Source organism: Oncorhynchus kisutch, linkage group LG2, assembly GCF_002021735.2.
Source record: "Oncorhynchus kisutch isolate 150728-3 linkage group LG2, Okis_V2, whole genome shotgun sequence".
In the NCBI taxonomy this organism is placed as follows: Eukaryota; Metazoa; Chordata; class Actinopteri; order Salmoniformes; family Salmonidae; genus Oncorhynchus; species Oncorhynchus kisutch.
Window position 1 is genome coordinate 27,992,095 of NC_034175.2, and position 17,480 is coordinate 28,009,574.

The 17,480-nt window shown below is 42.6% G+C and overlaps 2 protein-coding genes across 7 annotated transcripts in view; one reads left to right on the plus strand and one right to left on the minus strand.

The window, feature by feature from the left end:
- Nucleotides 1-2,164, plus strand: part of snap91a (synaptosome associated protein 91a) — a 51,910-nt gene extending 49,746 nt beyond the window's left edge. For 5 of the 6 annotated variants that reach the window (XM_031792419.1, XM_031792413.1, XM_031792437.1 and 2 more), the window contains one exon: nucleotides 6-1,170. The gene's annotated coding sequence lies outside the window, so the exon portion shown is untranslated. Of the gene's footprint in view, nucleotides 1-5 lie in introns of all 6 variants that reach the window. The other variant, XM_031792405.1, reaches the window with a different exon arrangement.
- Nucleotides 1,730-7,819, minus strand: prss35 (serine protease 35). Its single transcript, XM_020452534.2, has 2 exons — nucleotides 7,596-7,819; nucleotides 1,730-4,601 (listed from the first exon to the last, which is right to left on the minus strand). The coding sequence occupies exon 2, from the start codon at nucleotides 4,580-4,582 to the stop codon at nucleotides 3,293-3,295; it is 1,290 nt and encodes a 429-aa protein (XP_020308123.1). The 5' UTR covers nucleotides 4,583-4,601; nucleotides 7,596-7,819; the 3' UTR covers nucleotides 1,730-3,292.
- Nucleotides 7,820-17,480: the final 9,661 nt, after the last annotated feature.

A 17,480-nucleotide genomic window follows, 5' to 3' on the forward strand; every position in this document is an offset into this window, starting at 1 on the left:
TCCAGCTCTTGTTTTTCTGGAGTTGGGCCCTCTGGCTGCCTGTCTTATTTTGGCATTCTGTACATCCCGGGACACCAGAGACCCTCCTCGGCTACTCACCCATAGGAGACCCCCTTCCTCCGCTCCACCCCCGCCCCCTGTGTAATGTTGTAGCACAAACTGTGAAAGTGAAACCTTAGTGAGAAAAAAACAAGTGTGTGCTTAACTAGATGTAACCCTTTGTCTAAACAAAACCACACAAAACCTACAAAAAAATGTCTATAAAAGCAAGTCAGAAACCCGAGCAGAAGCTGAACGCGTATGTGCTGTATGTATTTAGATCATTTTTTTCCAGTAGTGTTGGCGTGTTGAGTTGAATGATGGATGCGTGTTTGTTTGGTGCCCTCAGCTCCACCTTCAGCCCTGCACTGGCCTTCTGATCACTCTAGAGGGGGAGGGGCTTCCACCCTGCCTCACCCTGATTGGATAAGAGGGGTAAGCAAAGCAGCCCCGTCAATTTTGGATGAAATGTGCAATGTGTCGTTCACAGAAGTTCTTCTTCGGTGGTGTATATACATTACACTGGGAAATCTCTAAGGATTTGTCTCTACTCTGTACAGTATGTCTGTGGAAGAGCATATTGATGTGAATCTGATATCAAATTGTAAGAAGTCATGTGACCATTATCTTATTTCCTTTCATCTTTTGAACGTATTTAGAAACAAATATGATATGAATATATGATTAATATAAATAAGCAACATGTACGGGCTCCTGAATCCTAAATTACCATCCAATATTTTTTTTAATGATGTTCAGTATATTTATACGTTTTTTTTTTGTCAGCGTTTATTTTTCTATTTATTTATTTTTTAGATTTGGGGCGTCATGTCCAGCTTTATTTGTACTTCCTCTCTCTGTTGACATTGTTTGTGAATCTGCTGTAAAACGTTTTCGGATATTTTTATCAACAGATCATATCTTACCGCCTATTTTCAGAGAAAATGTGTTTATATTTGAGTTATTCCTATTCAAGAGGAAGGTCAAACAATGCATACCAGGAGCCAAATCTTGCCAGTATCTCATATCTCAATGCAGAGGAGAACAGTCTTTTCTTAAACCACTAAAACAAGTTGTGTACAGTAAGTCTACTTCCTGGTATCACCGGCACTCTCCCTATGGACCTATCACTGTCCTCCTCGTCAGTGGTCTGCTGTTTGATTTTCATAATTGCTCGTACTTTATTGTTATCATTTTTACTATGACTAGACCATGGTTGGTACTGGATATGTAGTGTTATTTTTGTATTTGAGAAGAAACAGAAACATCCTTATCGCCCTGGTCCCCCCCCCCCCCCCCCCCACCCTAGATGTTGTTACATGTTTCTGTTCGGTTTCCTCCTGCCTTGTTAGTGAATCAGTAATATTGTACATGGTAACATGGGCGGAGCGGAGAGCCTGTGTATACCCAGTCAGAAGAGGACACTGTTGAACAGTGTGCATTCCATGTATATCTAGGCAGCTGTTTAGAACCAGTGAAACCAGTCCTGTGCCGTATAACCCCCAGATATAACAAATACTGTGTTGTGTCATTGCGAGACTGTTTCGACAATTGTTGTGGGGAAAAAAATATGGATTTCAAAAAATGGGAAAACATCATCATTTTCATTATTGAGTTACATTATTATTTTATTATTATTATTTACTATGCCCCTCCCCAGTGCATGTAAGCCCTTTTAGATGCAATAAACTCAATGATGGAAAGAATGGACCATTACTGATAGCCCATCTTTTTCTTATATTGATAGATCAGAACATGGACGCATTGCATTTTTAATCCGGTGCACTAAATGTCATGACATAGGAATGACATCAATAGGCGTAACCTGGGTTGTGTTCATTAGGGCGCACAATTGAAAACAATTTTAAAATGTAAATGACTGTTTCTTATTGGACAAGTCCAAGAAGTGCCTAATGATCATGACCCTGGCTACAGGCATAGATGTGTCATGGATACATACAGTACATCACTTCTCCTCATGGTAAACACACATACAAGTTGTAATCTTGGTTTAGTTGTTGTTTTTTCAATCATGGTGAAATGTTATTCATTTTATTGTGTTTGGTCATCAATGGCAAACTCGTATACATTGTGGTACATAATAAACAAGATGCATCAGCATGAACACTTTAGAATGATGATTGTTATCATCACATACCATTATGGCATTTGTTGTCACCACTAGCCTTCAAATGACATGAATCTAATGGAAAACTGAATATCGAAATAACGTTTTTAATCTGAAAGCTCTGTTACATCAAATCCCCTGTGTAGCCTCATATTAAATACATCGTTACAGTACTAGGCTACCAAACATATATTCCAATAGGTCTCCCCAAAGTGCACAATTTTATATTTATGAAATTAGCACCAAGTCTCTTGATAAGCACCATCATTTTTATGTGTATGGCAATGAAACCACATTTTAATGCACTGCTAGAGTAAAAAAAAAAGTACGAAACGGTAGGACTGAAAACAATCATATTTTTTCCAGGATCCCTTTGGAACCTTTCACTAATTAATCATGGAAACATAATCTTATAAGAAAAGGTAGTTTTACAAAAAGGGACATTTACAGGAAACTCAAAAGATCTAGATATACATTATTTTAAACACCAGCACGTTGATTTAGAAAATATTTAGAAAAAAGTCAGTTATAACCTCTTAATATACTCAAATGTTAATTTCTCAGAAAAAAATGTTGCTTTCTTCTGGGTCGTTCACCAAAGCCAATGCAAACTTTCTTGTTCCTTTTGCTAGAAAAGGGAACACATTTGAAAATGTTGACATCTCTGCGTTAATTAAGGCTGCCTGGAATATATGAAATAACAAGCATCACTCCCCTGAAACAGCTGAATATACAACATTCTATCAAAATTGGTCAAACCTAAGAATCTGTCAAAATATTCCCGTTATCATAAACACAGACCTAGTAGGACCTGGCAATATAAAATCATGATATTCATAAATTTCTAGAATGTTTGCTTTTTAATAATTTAATAAATTAGACAAGGCAGAACAGCCATAGTTCTCTTTGATCTGTTGACGAGTTCCTGTAATCAACAACAGGGAGTCTGTATGGCCGCTTGTGTGCGATGAATGCTGTGATGAGGCAATCTGTGCCAGTTGCCAGTGGGAAGCACAGGAGGTAATAGAGAAGAAGACAGAGGAAGGCAGTCGGGCAGGCGGGCCCCTGTTTCGTTCGTGATGATGGAGGGAGGAGAGTGGAGGGGTGTTGTGACATGTGTGTCCCTCAGGTGTCCCGGCATTCGCTGGAATCCCCATGGACCCAGTAACAGATCTGGGCATACTTGAGGGGCGTTATCCTCACCGCCACATTGTAATCTTGCTGCGCCCCATTGCCGTTGACATCCACCCACTGGTGGCCTGAGAACACCCCGATGATCTTCCTCTTCCATTTCTTCTTGCCGGGCTCTTTGAGGCGGATGTAGACCCCGGAGCCGCTTGAGCCGGGCTTGGCGTCGCAATACTGATACAGCAGGTCTTTGGACTCCTCCGACACCGAGCAGAAGCGGTACACCAAGTTGTCGGGCCGGTCATCGTCGAAGCCTGAGAAGTGGATCCTGCCGGCGGGCAGCTTCTTGACCGAAGGGATGACGCCCAGGTCCATGTGCTTGACCTTCTGGGCCTTCTTCAGCTCCAGCACGGCATAGTCATAGTCAGCCGCCACACCTTCCGACGCCCCGCCTTTGAACCAACCTTTAGGGACCTGGGTCTGCTTCACTCTGGTCCACCGGAAGGATGGCTTCTCTACCTCTGCGCTGCGACGACTGCGGCTCTTTCTGTCCTTCCCTTTCCCTCCTTTCCTCTCTTTCCCTCCATCTTTCTCTTCTTTCTCTTCTTCTTCCTTGTCTTCTCCCCCTTTCCTCCTCTTGCCTTTCCCCCGTCCTCTCTTCCCCTTCCCTCCTTTCCCACGCCGGGATTTCTCCTTGAGGACGCCCACACGTAGCTTCTGTGCGCCGCTCACGTAGTCCTGTCCGTCGTGGATGCAGTGGGCGGCCGTCAGGACGTGTTTGGGGGATAACAGGACACCAGAGCAGCCCGTGGAGATCTTGACGGAGGTGGAGAAGGGGTACTTAGTGGAGAATTGCTTGTCAGCGATGCTGAAGCGGGTGTCTGTGCCGTAGACCTCCCGTCTGCGGCGCGACTTGAAGGAAGTGGAGGAGTTCCCAGCAGGCCAAGCGTTGACCTCGTTGAGGCCCTGCACAGACACGGAGGTCAGGGTGCGCGTTCCGTTCTCGTACACCGTCTCATAGGACAGGAACTCCTCCAGGTCAGCCAGGGAGGGGTCGGGGAGGCGACGCTGGCACTCAATCCCACAGGTCCGGTTCAGCTCTCCCTGAGGTTTGGCCATGAAGCCGGGGCTGCTAAGGGCCACCGTCCTCCTGTTCCTCACCAGCGGCAGCTTCCACTGTGGCCAGGTATACTCATCATCTCCTCCTGTGGCCTCCTGTGCTTCCACAGCCACCACCACGACCAGTGACGTCACTGAGAGCAGGAGACACAGGGGTACGGGGCCCATTTTGCAGATGGGCCTGGCTCTGGAGGGGAGAGGAGAGAAAGACACTATAAGGAATGGTGGAGAACGCTGAGGTGCAAATACAGTGTGCTGTCAATGCTTTGTCAACATGCATGTGTTTTCTTTTTAAATGGCTTCATATGTCTATTGAACAGAATAGACAGAAAGATTTTTTTTAAATGTGATGCTGCTCTACTTCCACAACATACACACAAGCAGTATAGCCAACCAACTCTGAGATGGGTTAGTAAAAACTTTCTACTGGAACACATTTTCATGTGGTTGTCACAGAAACCACTGTTGCCAATTTACAGTTTGAGGCATCCATCTGTTGTTGGTCAAACTTTTCTGCCGGGATGGGATGGCATTTCATTTGGAGGGTATTTTTTATACGTCTGACTCCGAATATAAACATACTCAGACAAAGATAAATGAGGTCAAATCCTCTCTTCCCCAAAATACATCCAGCACCAGCGTGCCACATCCACAGGAGGGCAATGTAATCCAGAAAATGAACGTCTCACAAGTTGCCAAATTCAGAGCACTGAGAAGAAGCGAAGCTGTCAAAAAAAGTGGGCTGTGCCTGTGGCTAACAAAAGACCCAAGAGCACTCCTTGTTTACTAGCACAGTTGTTTTCATGGACACAGCCATCTTCAAAATGCTCATATCAACAAAAAGAAGGTGTAGCAGCATCTTCATATGGAAACGGTTAAATATAACTGACAGTGTCAAGAAATCATAGCATTTCATTGAGTTGACATAGGAGCTGTGTGGTTGAGAGGAGATTTATGGAGCCTGAGGCTGAGTGGAGGCTGTGGCCAGTGGGGAAGAGAGGAGGAGGAGAGGACCATCCCTGGGGCTCTGACTGTACTGAGATGGTGGCTTGGAGCTTAGCCACATGGTTAGCCTTTAGCTGTCAGTAATGACCATATCTGGTTTCTCTCGGACTCTATGCTGCTCTCTGTTTCATTCCGCCCACAGTTTGAAGACGTAGGCCGACATGACATCACACAAGAGGAGAGTTAGACTGTGGCCGAACTGAGGAGTAACTCGCTAAGTGTGAGGGTGCTAATGGGGCTGATAGCGGTGGAGGAAATATAAATCCAGGGCATTCTATTCATTCAACAGACCATCACTGCACTACCGAGCAGAGAAATAGCCCTTTGTCAGCAGCTGTGTAGATGTAGCTCAACCACAATTCTATACAGAGAATAGAACAGGGGGAAGTCATTTGAGCTACGGTGTAGTTCATAAAGGGGCCTAAGCAGTACTGCTGTCGTGCAAATCCAACAACCATTTCGAACAATGGTGGGATGGGATGGAGGACAAATGAGGAGAAAAAGCTCTGATGTGATTACAGTACATTCATCCAGCCTGTTTGAAGAGCCTAAATAGCCTTTGGCATGCTGACTAACATCTGGCCTTCCAAACGGAGGCTGAGCCTGTGGGGGAGGGGCGAGCGTCGGTGGCCAGGTGTCTTCCTTGCATTCCCATTCAATCAGATGCTAGGCAGTGTTTAAAGTGAAAAGCCGCCAGGCGTTGCACGGTGGACGGATGAAGGAGATGGACGGTAGGAAATAATCCCATCAAAGGGTGTGCTGTTGCATCGCCAACCATAGGCTACAGGGGACCAGGTCAGTTTGGCATTATCCAACCACACCTCCCACAGGGGAGTTCTCCTTCTTCCACCTCATGTAGCAAACCATATGCCCTGTCCGTTTCAGACAAGTGGTATGTCTACTGTAAGGGCAAAGGTCACACATGACCTATCCCAGAATAGCATGTATTATGCCATTTTATGGCATCTTAATGCAGTTCTGTCAATGGTAGGTCTTGACACCTGAGGATTCTGATTTATTGGCCTCGGTTTGTGTCTACAAATCAAATCGCTCAACTGTGGATGGGATAGCCATGTACACAACACCATACATCTTCAAACCAACCTTACCCTTAAATAAAACAAGGTAGAATATAAAAAATGACATAAAGAATGACTCAATGAATTTTAAATGTGGTGTCAGGAATTTGACCCAGGTTTCTGGCCAAAAAGACACTTTCTCCCAGACCAAGAAATAGCACAAATTCAACAGAAAAGTGAAATTCTTGAGGAAAGAGCAGAGACTGGTATAATTTGATGTTAAAGAAGGCCTGCAATTAACTGAGAGATTTTCCATAACAGTATAATCTCTCAAACGCCATACCATACACCATTTTCCACTCCAGCGCATGGTCGAAATAATGACGCACAAGGCCACCAAAAGATGGTGCTAGATTGCAATCTCTCTCGCGCGTTCCTTAATTTCTTTGTTCATAATTCGGATTTTTATGGGAAAATATCCTCTAAAATCATTGTGGAAAAATGTCGATACAATAAAAATCGCTGCAAGCAAGGGTGTCCTCTTGGTACTAAAGTGTCCTCTTGGTCCTAACTTCAGTAATTATGATGCAGATATGTTTTTGCCAATAACTAGACTATCACGCAACCTATCTTGGAAATGGAAAATGAGATCAACTATTGGTTATCAATAAAGCCATGAGTTGGCTATTACTATAGAAATTCATAATAACCTGGCAAAATAGGTTTCTAATCTCAATGTTAAATAAATTGTGTGAATTATAAATAATTGTTTTATGCTACTATATCTAAAATAATTGATTTTTAAGAAGTCTATGTGAAAATATATATATAAGACTGTAGCCTAAAAACGAAACAAGAATAAAATAAAATGAGTTAATGAATTAACCTACCACATTTGCATGTAAAAAGCTAACTCTCACCTGTTCCATGTTATTGTCTCAATGACTACTTAGATAGTAAAATAAAATAATGCTTTAACAAATACAAATTATTATCCAAAACAATATTAGCCAAGTAATGAATATAATAAAATGAAAATTCCCATCAATATATAATTTAGCACATTTTCAATATCTCCATTATCAAGAAAATAAACCAAAAACCGTATTATGAAAATAATTAACTCAAAATAAACAAAAGCCTCTGCAGCTCCATACCTGCTTGCATTCGATTTATCGATATGACAAATCCTCAAATCAGTTTTTTATTTCCAGAAAGAAACTGCTATTGCATTTAAGACGTCTTCTTATCAGTGGACGAAGTCCCCTTCTCCTCATCACATTTGCACCAAAGAGGCTGAGAGAAAGTCGCAGCAGCCAGAGCCCTCCGTGCGGGCTGCGCTTGATGCTGAGAGAGGGAGGAGGGAAGACAAGTCTGAAAAAGATTTTTTCACTTTCGACAAAGCTGTTTACATAGGCGTACATGGGAGTGACCAGCCGGTTCAGCAAAAAAATGCTGGATTGATTGATTGAATGAATGAGTGAGTGTTTGTCAGTCTATGCAATCCAATAGTTCTATATGGCCATCAATGGGATACTGTGTTCATGAGATGCTGTTGCGCCCTATGAAATAAATATTACATTTCAGTGTCATTTTCTGCGCTTTATTCAATCGAGCTTTCATTCGACCGGGGACTGGAATTAGTTCCAGGGAGCCCACAATGGCACTCGCAGACTGCTTTCATTGTCGCCCGTCTGAACTCCCACATCTGCTGCACTTGTCTCTGTGCTCGATGAGGTGGTAAACACACTGGCAGGGGGTCTTTGCGCCATATGCACCCATGCCGCGACAGAGCACAGAGCACTATTCACGAAAACATGCCTAGAATAGTGAAGCTAACTGTCCAACGGGGTATAGCGCAACCGAATGGATGCTCATTTCCGTTTTATAGGGAGGATGTGCTTCACTTGGATCTGCATCTGTAAAGATAAAGGGAACCACCCACACTAATCAGAGGAGGCTGGTTGGAGCAGCTATTTGAAGATAGGCTCATTGTAAAGACTGAAATGGAATATATGGAAAGGTGTCTATCACATCAAACATATGGAATCCACATGTTTGATTCCATTCCATTAATTCTATTCCAGTCATTGCAACGAGCTTGTCCTCCTCTAGCTCCTCCCACCAGCCTCCTCTCTGCAACACTTGACTATCCATGTACTGTAAAAAACAAAACAAATGAATCAGCATTATTTTTGTGAATTGGGTGGACTTCAGAAGGACAAGGAATTTGAGCTAATGGATTGAACATTTGTTCACTCAACAAACTTTGCTCATAGTGAGCTGAATGTACAAAAACGTGTTGAGTAGAATTACAAATGAATGTTTGGAAGAGAACACTGTAGGGGAGAGTGGGGTAAGCTGAGCCAAAGTGTTAGTTCAGCCACCCCTTGTTTGTAGGAAACAATACTGTCTGTGAAGGAGCCTGTGAAGGAAGAACCCACATGGAATAAGTGGCATGCAAGTTAGCTCCAAAAAAACGGATTTTAATAAAAGTCAAATTAATTTCTGTTATAGGTTTTATGAGCTTGTATCTTAACCAAAGTAGATTGCTTGAAGATTGTTGTATACAGTGGGGCAAAAAAGTATTTAGTCAGCCACCAATTGTGCAAGTTCTCCCACTTAAAAAGATGAGAGAGGCCTGTAAATTTCATCATAGGTACACTTCAACTATGACAGACAAAATGAGCAAAAAAAATCCAGAAAATCACATTGTAGGATTTTTAATGAATTTATTTGCAAATTATGGTGGAAAATAAGTTATTGGTCACCTACAAACAAGCAAGATTTCTGGCTCTCACAGACCTGTAACTTCTTCTTTAAGAGGCTCCTAAGGCCTCCACTAGTTACCTGTATTAATGGCACCTGTTTGAACTTGTTATCAGTATAAAAGACACCTGTCCACAACCTCAAACAGTCACACTCCAAACTCCACTATGGCCAAGACCAAAGAGCTGTCAAAGGACACCAGAAACAAAATTGTAGACCTGCACCAGGCTGGGAAGACTGAATCTGCAATAGGTAAGCAGCTTGGTAATAAATAAGTATGAACTGTGTATAAAATAAATGCAATATGTTGGTCCCATGTTTCATGAGCTGATATAAAAGATTCAATACATTTTCCATTCACACAAAAAGCTTGTTTCTCTCAAATTTTGTGCACAAATTTGTTTACGTCCCTGTTAGTGAGCAATTCTCCTTTGCCAAGATAATCCATCCACCTGACATGTGTGACATATCAAGAAGGTGATTAAACAGCATGATCATTACACAGGTGCACCCTGTGCAGTATGTCCAACCGTCCTCACAACCGCAGAGTACCCCATGGTGGCGGTGGGGTTCTGGTATGGTGGCGGTGGGGTTCTGGTATGGACAGGCTTAACAAACACAATTGCATTTTATCTATGGCAATTTGAATGTACAGAGATACTGTGATGAGATCCTGAGGTCCATTGTTGGGCCATTCATCTGCCGCCTTCACCTCATTTCAGCATGATAATGCACAGCCCCATGATCTGTACACAATTCCTGGAAGCTGAAAATGTAGCAATTATTCCATGGCCTGCATACTCACCAGACATGTCACCCATTGAGCATGCTTGGGATGCTCTGGATCGACGTGTACGACAACAATAGCCTTTGGAAGAAAATGTGTTGATGGAAATAAAAGGTCCAGTATTTGCTTCTTAAGACTGTGTGTATCGTAGTGGACTTGGACAATGTGATGATGAGCTAGCAACTAATTCCCGAGTGAGAGAGTGTGTTCAAAGTTGAGTGTTGGAAAAGCTAAGCATGTCAGCACATTGTCTATGGACCTGTGAGCTCAGGCCAGGGCCAGTGGAAAAAGCAGGGACTCTGGAAGATGGGAATGCAGTGGCGATTGGCAAAGCCCCAAGGAGCCAAGAAAAGAGCGATGGAAAGAATGTGTTCAATGGAGAGAAAAGGGAGGTACAGTGATGTATATTTGGTGGATTACAGGATGTCACTTGGAAACTGATCCACATGTAGTCACATTGTCACTCACCTTGATGTACAGTAGGCTTACACTCACTAATGCTCTCACAAACATTGTAGAGCGCATCAGCCCCTCCATGTGCGTGTGTGTGCGTGCATGAGAGAGAGAGAGAGAGAGGTTGATAAGGAACAAAATTGAGAGAGTGCAAAAGAGAGAGCGAGAGAAAGGTAAGGTTGCGAGAGAGAGGCTGGAAGAGAGAGTCATATGGAGAAAGCGATAGCGAGAGAGGTTTAAACTTTAGAGGCCCTGCTGATCAATGGTAGTCTGTGTTCAGTGAGAATTGTGAAGAGTGGCTAAATGGCCAAATAAAGCGTGTGGCAGCGAAGGCTGGGTCATTACTGCCTACTGAGGTGGTTTAATGGTGTGGTCTGCCCATATAATAGACCAAAGTCATAATCGGTTAGGTTATTGTTTGAATCAAATTGTAAATCAGTACCCTGTACTTCACCTCTAAACTGAAAACGAATAGATATGTCTCCATGTCCCCTGCAGTTAATCTCTATACCCCCTGTACAGTAAGAGGACAGCTGGATGTTCAGGTCTTAGTGATTCATAGTGATTTATTATGTTGAAACTGGACACTGGCTCCTTCGTCTAAAACATACACCATCATACATCACCCAAACGTTGAGCTGCCTCAACTCCCTAGAACACCCTTGAACTTCTGAATGCAGAAGGAGGACTTCCTGCAAGGGTGTTCCGAGGCACAAAAGCCCGTCTGTGCACCCCGCAGACCCTAAACATAACCAGAAACATCACTCACTGCTTTCCCATTTAGAGCCTCTCTCACCCCACATTCACGACCTTTGACTTTGGACTGCAAACAGAAAAGTTACTGTGTTTCTTTTGTCTCACGTTGAAGTGGTTGCCATGGCAACAGTCATAGGTTGTTATAGCGTATGGGTGGGGTAATTCTCTGACTTTTTGTTGCACATTCAGTCCTATAGGGGCACCTATGGCACTGACCAGTGAACCTGAGAGCCTGAAAAGCGAGTCAGTTCCATCCACCTGATCTGTTTAGTAGGGTTACACTCCTTTGGATTACTTGTGTACGTATACATGAACAAATGTCACGAGAGCTCACAGACATTCAAACGCACGCACGCACGCACACACATACACACACGGTCCCACTTAGATCTATCTCTGAAACGTTTTTTTTTTTACGATTGCTTGAGCACATCTGTCAAAACAGAATTCACTTTTTCAAAAAGAATTAGCCCCAAACTGAGACACGTTGGCCAAAATGACACATTTGGTTTGCAAAATGCATTAAGACCCTAACCCTAACATGGTTGACCGTCTTTTATATATCTGTGCCATTTGTTTAAACTATAATTACAGTATGCACCATTAAAGACAAGTAAACATATTATCACAGCATGGGCTGTCTTCTTTAGTCCCAAAATGATTTTTTACTAAAGATGACCAACGCAGAAAGAATGTCACTGAATATGAAAATCCAGAAACAAGGGCTTTATTTGACCTTTTACCAGATGAACTATCTTCCCCTCTGCCTCTGCCTCTGCCTCTGCCTCTGCCTCTCCTTTGTCTTTGCCCTCGGCCTCTGCCTCTCCTTTGTCCTTGCCCTTGGCCTCTTACTTGGTCCATTCTTACAAACAGTAGCTCAGAGGTGACCTCTTTCATGTGCTTAGAATTTGCATTGCGTGTGTGAAAGCAATGAGATATGACGTTTTGCAAAAAAAATAATAGTGTTGTGCTCATTTGGTTATGATGGAGTGGACCCCAGTTTCATTAAAAGTGTCTTAGCAATCAAGAAAAAACTCTAATTGTAAATATCTGAGTAAAAGTTTAGCATGCCAAGTTTTACAGTAGAAACTGTAGCCATATTGATGGAAGGCAGACAGAACACAGATTCACACGTGCTTATGAACTTATGCACGCACGGACCATAGGACTGACCTTGAACTCAATGATACCTCTCTACCGAACACCCTATGAGACATCTTAAATGGTGCAAAAAAACACAACCACTGGAAAGTATTCAATAATAGTTAATTATCATTGTAGACCTGAGAGCTAAATACACTAGATCCTGTTCAACTACCGTCCACACCTATGGACCTTTTGAGGAACTGTTGACCACTGGGACTGCATAGGTCATCCCCTGATATAGTCTTTCGTGACCAATTACGTACATTGAACAAAAATATAAACGGAACATATAAAGTGTTGGTCACATGTTTCATGAACTGAAATAAAAGATTGCAGAAATGTTCCATGTGCACAAAAAGCATATTTCTCAAACACTTTGTGCACATATTAGTTTACATCTCTGTTAGTGAGCATTTCTCCTATGCCAACATAATATCTTCTGTTGCGGACAATAAAAGGCCTCTCTAAAATGTGCAGTTTTGTCACACAACACATTGCCACAGATGTCTCAAGTTTTGAGGGTGCGTTCAATGGGCATGCTGACTGCAGGAATGTACACCAAAGCTGTTGCCAGATAATTTAGTGTATATTTCTCTACCATAAGCCGCCTCCAATGTCGTTTTAGAGATTCTGGCAGTGTGTACAACCGGCCTCACAACTACAGAGCACATGTAACCATGCCAGCCCTGGACCCCCACATCTGGCTTCTTCACCTGCGGGATCATCTGAGACCAGCCACATGGACAGCTGATGAAACTGTGGGTTTGCACAACCAAAGTATTTCTGCACAAACTGTCAGAAACCGTCTCAGGGAAGCTCATCTGTGTGCTCGTCGTCCTCACTAGGGTCTGGACCTGACTGCAGTTCGAGGTCGTAACCAACCTCAGTGGGCAAATGTTCACCTTCGATGGCCACCAGCATGCTGGAGAAGTGTGCTCTTCACAGGATTAATTCCGGTTTCAACTGTACCTGGCAGAAGGCAGCATTTTGAACAGAGTGCCCCATGGTGGTGGTTGGGGTTATGGTAAGGGCAAGCATAAGCAACGGACAATGAACATTTACACTTGAGTAAAGTTACATTAATAGAAAAAGACTCAAGTAGTGAAAGTCACCCAGTAAAATATTCTTAAGTATCAAAAGTAAATGTAATTGCTAAAATATACTTAAGTATCCAAAGTAAAAGTTTACAGTATTTCAAATTCTTTATATTAGGCAAACCAGACAGAAACATTTTTTATTTTTTATTTACAGATAGCCAGGGGCACACTCCAACACTCAGACATAATTTACAAGCGAAGCATTTGTGCTTATTGAGTCTGCCAGATCAGATGCAGTAGGGATGACCAGGAATTTTTTCTTGATAAGTGTGTGAATTGGACCAGTTTCCTGTCCTGCTAGCTGTTCAAAATGTAACGAATACTTTTGGGTGTCAGGGAAAATGAATGGAGTAAAAAGTGCATTTGTTACTTTAGGAATGTAGTGAAGTAAAAGTAAAAGTAGTCAACATTTTAAATAGTAAATTAAAGTACAGATACCCCAAAAAAGTACTTAAGTAAAAAAAAAATACTTAAGTATTTTTACTTAAGTACTTTACACCACTGACAATGAACACAATTGCATTTTATCGATGTCTATTTGAATGCACAGAGATACCATAATGAGATCCTGAGGCCCATTGTCGTGCTATTCATCCGTATCCATCACCTCATATTTAAGCATGATAATGCATGGCCCGTGTCCCAAGGATCTGTACACGATTCCTGGAAGCTGAAAATGTCCCAGTTCTTCCATGGCCTGCATACTCACCAGACATGTCACCCATTGAGCATGTATGGGTATGCTCTGGATCAACGTGTACAACAGCGTGTTCCAGTTCCCTCTAATATCCAGCAACTTCGCATAGCCATTGAAGAGAGGTGGGACGACATGTGCACTGTATGTCCCTACTTTCACATGCACATGTACAGTGAGCTCTAAAATCCTTGGGACAGCGACACATTGTCACGTTCTGACCTTTTGTTATGTCTTTGTTTAGTATGGTCAGGGCGTGAGTTGGGTGGGTTGTCTATGTTCCTTTTTCTATGATTTGGGATTTCTGTGTTTGGCCTGGTATGGTTCTCAATCAGAGGCAGCTGTCAATCGTTGTCCCTGATTGAGAACCATACTTAGGTAGCCTGGTTTCACTTTGAGTTGTGGGTGATTATTTTCCATGTTAGTGTTTGTAGCACACGGGACTGTTTCATTTGGTTCACTTGGTTATTTTTTGTTGTTTTGGCTCAGTACTCCAGCACTTTGGATTTGAAATGAAACAATGACTGAGGTTAAAGTGAAGACTGTCAGCTTTAATTTGAGGGTATTTTCATCCATATCGGGTTAATAATTTGTCATTACTGCACTTTGTGTATATAGTCACCACATTTTAAGGGACCAAAAGTATTGGGACAAATACACTAGTAAAAAGTTAAGTATTTGGTCCCATATTTATAGCACGCAATGATTACATCAAGCTTGTGAATCTATACATTTGTTGGATGCATTTGCTGTTGGTTTTGGTTGTGTTTCATATTGTTTTGTGCCCAATAGAAATTAATGGTAAATAATGTACTGTGTCATTTTGGAGTCAGTTTCTTGTAAATAATAATAGACTGTTTTCTAAACACTTCTACATTAATGTGGATGCTACTATGATTACGGATAATCCTGATGAGTGACAAAGTTAGATGCACAAATGTATATTTGTGCGTCTGCACTTTAACCTCATAGTCATTGTATCATTTCAAATCCAAAGTGCTGGAGTACAGAGCCTAAACAATCAAAAAACATGTCCCTGTCCCAATACTTTTGGAGCTCACTGTAAATTGACCACCCATATCTCTCACACACCACTCATGCACATTCCACATCCCCATCACATCCCATATCTCCACCTGAAGAAACCTGGCTACAACCAAGGTCATCCTAATGAATATCACCATTGAGAGTAAAACCTGTAGGCAGAAAGAGTAAGGATAACAAATTTCCCTGCTCATGAGTAAGACACTGTTCTAACTTAGAACATCTAAAGTTTAAAGCCTCTATGATTGATGAGATCGTAATTTGTGTTCAGGCACAGTAATCATAACTTCTGATGTTTCAAAGGCCACAGGAAAAGCAGCTAAGAGTATCAGCCCATAGAAATGTGCGGCCTAGAAATAGGATGTCTTGGGTCCTCTGCTGCTGAGGCATTTAAGGGCCCTGACTTTGTTGTTTCAATGATTTCTCACACAGAAGCCTCATTATACGGCATACAGAACATGCTTTGGCAAGGCACTGAAATCGCTCTCGCCATCAAAGCGGTCTGGTGCAATCAGCCCCGGTACAGTCAAGACATCTCCTCCCCCATCATCTCTGGTCCCAGTGCCAACATACACAGGGCAGCTAAACGGTTCATGCGTGAAAAGAGGCAACACAAACCCAACGTGATCCCAGTGCGTGCTACACACAACCCACCCCCCCAGATCCAATGCAGCATTTTTTCAGTATATGCAAAACCTTATGTCTTATCATGGCAATCCAATATGGTACACACACACGCGCACACAAACGCACGCATGCACACACATGCACACACACACACACACACATGCACACACACACTGGTTTACTAAAATACTGTAAACTGCCGTATGCTGTTATTCTACACTAAAGCCTTAACACATCCTCAAGGACTGTGCAAACAACAATCCATGACTACATTTATACACGCTGAGACAAACAAGCTGACGTAGGACATGTAGTCAGGCTGACAGGCCTCTTGTTTATAGCGAAGACTTGGACAGAGGAGGTGTTTTCTTTAGAGAGTGTGTACTGCCGCCAGCCAGCACTCGGGACAGTTGAAGGGAGAAGAGAGGAGTCGGTGGATGACGAGTTCAGATGTTGTGCATAGTTGCTCTCTGAAGCCCGGACATGATTTACACGCTTAGTGAGAGTATCCAACTCAATAGCAAGCAGGCCTGTCACACACATTTTATACTTACATTTTAGTAAACTAACCAGACGCTCTTATCCAGAGCAACTTATGCACGCACACACTCACACAAACATACTCAACACTCAAAAACACACACACAGGCACGCACACACACACATTAACATACATATTCCTTGAGGTCAAACAGGTTATACATACACCACCACACTATGTAAATCAATGTCTTCTGCCCCTGTAGAAGAAAGGTGGTTTTGTTGAAGCAAATCAATGATGTTTCCTGCCCTACCCAAGCCATGACGTTCAGCTAGCTGCTTTGAGAGACACATTTATTTTATAAAGGAGAATGGAATTCCACTCTCCTCTTCATATTTGGACACATTATTTAGACAGGAATTTAGAGAGGAAAATAGACAAGTAGAAGAAACAGTGGGAAGGGTGGGTGTGGGGAATCAACCACAGTCTCAGACTGGGTCATATATGTGCCAACAGCTTAGAGTGTTACCACTCAACCACGGGCTCTGAACGAGACAAGAAAAAAGCTTTTTTACTCATCAGGCCTATCCTCTGCCTATAAAATCGAAGATCACTCCGAATCTCCTGTGGATCTCCGTGTAGGACCTTGACCCACCAACTATTTGTGCAGTCACACCCCTTTCAGTACACCCTTTGCTGAGACTGTTGGGTCTCAAGCGGGTCTAGCTCTCTTTGTGGAGTTCTCCATAAATCTCTCTCTATCATGTGCACACACACACATACACACACACACTAACAGAGACAAGCATGCACACACAGACACATGCACGCACACACAGAGACACACATAAACACGCACGTACACGCGCACACACACAGACACACAACCGGTAGCTAAAAGAATGAAACCAGTTGATTAACCTGTTCAAATAGGTCATTAAATCAGACTCAGGAATGCTTTTCTGCGGAAAAGTTGAACCGGACCTTAAACCAAACTAGCCTTTAAATGATCAGACTCCTCTTTGCTCTATACCTACATGTCAACCCAACTCTCTGCATAAAAGCAAGAAAGTAACTCTGCAGTTTCAAGATTTCTTATAGTTGTTATTCTTAGTTTCAACATCCCTAAAAATATCCCTGGGCTCAAACACTGGGTCATTAATTCCCATGATCAGTGAAAGGCCCCAT

Bases quoted from the DNA above. Each gene is read 5' to 3' on its own strand.
- prss35 (XM_020452534.2), bottom strand. From the start codon at position 4,582: ATGGGCCCCGTACCCCTGTGTCTCCTGCTCTCAGTGACGTCACTGGTC.